At 48.5% G+C, this 2,831-nt stretch overlaps 1 protein-coding gene across 1 annotated transcript; it reads right to left on the bottom strand.

Annotated features, from left to right (window-relative positions):
• Nucleotides 1-370: 370 nt before the first annotated feature.
• LOC131225786 (serine/threonine-protein kinase-like protein At3g51990) lies at nucleotides 371-2,527 on the bottom strand. The gene has a single exon (XM_058221379.1). It carries the CDS (start codon nucleotides 2,303-2,305, stop codon nucleotides 761-763), a length of 1,545 nt encoding a protein of 514 aa, XP_058077362.1. The 5' UTR covers nucleotides 2,306-2,527; the 3' UTR covers nucleotides 371-760.
• Nucleotides 2,528-2,831: the final 304 nt, after the last annotated feature.

Here is a 2,831-nt window from a genome sequence, read left to right as displayed (position 1 = left end):
TACAGAGGTCAAAGGACAAGGGATATGTTTGGGGTGCATAGTCGAATTGAATTGTGATTCATTATAGATGAGATGACAAGAGTAGGTGTGGCAGCAAACACAGTGACCCACAAACCCCTAATTGCAATTTTGTGCATTCCAAGTTGGACTCGAAACAATAGCAACTGCAATTTGGAGGCTGATTCTTCATTATGAATGGAGTGGAGCTAACACCACTAGGCTTATTTACTCTTTATTGAATTGAAGTAGTGCAGTTCAGCTGGAACGAACATCCAAACACAGCGGAGGTTGGCATAATGCTAAAACAATCAAACTTTCACACATTCCAATTCTACTTAAACATGCTCAAGCTGATGGTAAAACAAACCTGTGTTTGAAATGATTCAATTTTCTATTAGCTGAGTAAAGTAACAATCAACTAACATCTTGATTAGTAACAAAAGAAAGATCAGCTGAATACAAGGGAGCAAATAAATAGCATGAATAGTTTGTCCGACCAACATCAACTTGCCTTGGATCAAAAATCATACCAATTCAACACCACAAACGCAGATGACCACTGAAAAGGCCTTTTGATTGGAATCCACCAACAGAAAATCAAGCTACATGCTACTCTCTACAGCCAATGTGGTATGCACAGCAAGAAAAAGTCGAACCTTCACCTTTATTATGCAAGCTTCTCCTTCAATTGCTGCATTGATTCAATAAAAATGCACAAAAAGGCTGCTAACAGCCACTCAGATTAACAACCTGTCCAACCTCACATATTTCGGGCCTCCTTTGAGAGATTGGCAGATTGGTTTCTCCGCAACTGAAAAATGCCATTCCCATCATAATCATGCTCTAGCAGCTGAGTTCTCATCCTGCCAAAGGATCTTTCACTGCCAACTCTAAGACCCAGACCCCTGATGCCCAAAGAAGCTGACTCAACCATGTCAACTGATCCTTTGAATCCAGAATCCCCATCTGTCCCCGCCATGAGATCCATCAAGTTCCTACTACTCGAACCCACATCGGAAAAGACCCGGCTTGTGTTTCTCACAGGGTGGACAGATTTTGTGGAATTCAGCTTCCTCAAGCTCCAAGGCACTTCTTCAACAGCTCCCACTTCCTGCTGCCTTGCTCCTAGATTCGAATTCGGATTTGGAATTCTAGTCCCAATCGCATGCCCCACCTCATCAACCATCCTACATGGATTAACGGCGATATTGTCCCACAAGTTCCCAGGAACCGTTTTGCTCAGAACCTTAAGGCACTCAACAACCTCCTTCATCGACGGCCGCCGCTCCCGACCAGACCTCACGCACTTGGCAGCAAGCAACGCCAACTGCTTCCTCGCCAGATGGTCCTTCGGCGGTGCTATCCTAGGATCATACAGCGCGAGGAGCTTCCCTTTCCGCACAAGGGGAATTGCCCAGTCGACGATGGAAGGCGGGGAGTGGCCCACATCCATAGCCTTCCGGCCGCTGATGATCTCCAAAAGGAGGATACCGAAGCTGAAGACGTCGGTCTTGGTGCTAAGATTATCAGGAGTAACATAGCAGGGGTCCAAGTATCCGAGGGTCCCGGCAGGCGGGGTAGAGCGCAAGCGGAAATCATCAGCATGGCAGCGGAGTGCCAATCCAAAGTCCCCGAGCCGGGCATTGAAATTCCGATCAATCAAGATGTTTGCAGACTTTATATCTCGGTGGATGACAGGTGGGATGGAGGAATGAAGGGTGTCAATGGCCAGGGCAGTCTGCAATGCAAGGCGCAGCCGGCGGCCCCACCCAGGCGGGCGCTGGCTTGAATGGAGGACGTCGAAGAGGGTGCCATTGCTCATGAATTCGACGACCAGAAGCCGCGAAGAAGGACCTGAGTCCCGCGTCGGGGTCGGTGTAAACCCGACCAGATTGACGAGCCGAGGGCTGCGGATCTTCGAGAGGATCGCGATCTCATTCTCGACCTCGTTCGTGTCCGCCGCCGCAGCAGAAGAGAATTGAGTTGTGGGATTTTGGGCATGGGCGGTAGGCCGCGATGGCTTCTTGACGGCGACGAGGCGACCACCGCGGAGAACGCCCTTGTAGACGCAACCATGGCTGCCGCGGCCCAGCAGCTTCTGGGCCGAGAATCCATCAGTCGCGGCTTCGAGGTCGCTGTAATTGAAGTGCTGGATGGTGGGCGTTTTCCATGTTTCTTCACCTTCTAGGGTTTTCTTCTTCCTCTTAGGCTTTTCGGATTTGGAAGTGGGGAGCGTTTGGACAGCACTGGAATGGGTATTGCAAGTGAGGATTGAAGAGTCGGCTCTGCAAGATAGGTATCCCATTACAGGAAGAAGGGTTTTGGAGATTGGATTGGATTTTGGTGGTGTTTGGGCGTTTGTTTTGAGATTTGGATGGAGAGAGATGGTTTGGAGATGGAATTTGGGGGGGTTTTACGTAGTCGAATTAATCAAAAAAGCGGGTATCTTTTTCAACCTTTCTGGCTGCAATCAAGCAATAATGTGGGGCTTTTTTCTGACATTTGAGCTGGCGTCTCTTGAGTTTTGACTTGGAATGAGAAATAGATTGATTGCGTAGAAATGGAATCTAATGACAGATACCTGGAGTGGGCCATTCTCCATGGACTCCGCCCACTGCAAATTCCTCTAGTTGGAGGCTTTGTGGGGCCACATAAATGCTAGTGACAAATCCACTCCGTACATCAGTTTTGACAGATAACATTTGGATAGGAATGTAAAAATCAGGTAGATCCAAAACTCATGTAGGTTACACTATATGAAGCAGCTGGGATTGAACATTCACCGTTGGAAACTTTGTGGGGGGGGGCGGGGGGGGGGGGGTTACAGAAGT

Source organism: Magnolia sinica, chromosome 14 (assembly GCF_029962835.1).
Source record: "Magnolia sinica isolate HGM2019 chromosome 14, MsV1, whole genome shotgun sequence".
Taxonomy (NCBI): Eukaryota; Viridiplantae; Streptophyta; class Magnoliopsida; order Magnoliales; family Magnoliaceae; genus Magnolia; species Magnolia sinica.
Note: the sequence above shows the minus strand (reverse complement) of the source record. Positions and strands in the feature narration are given on the sequence as shown.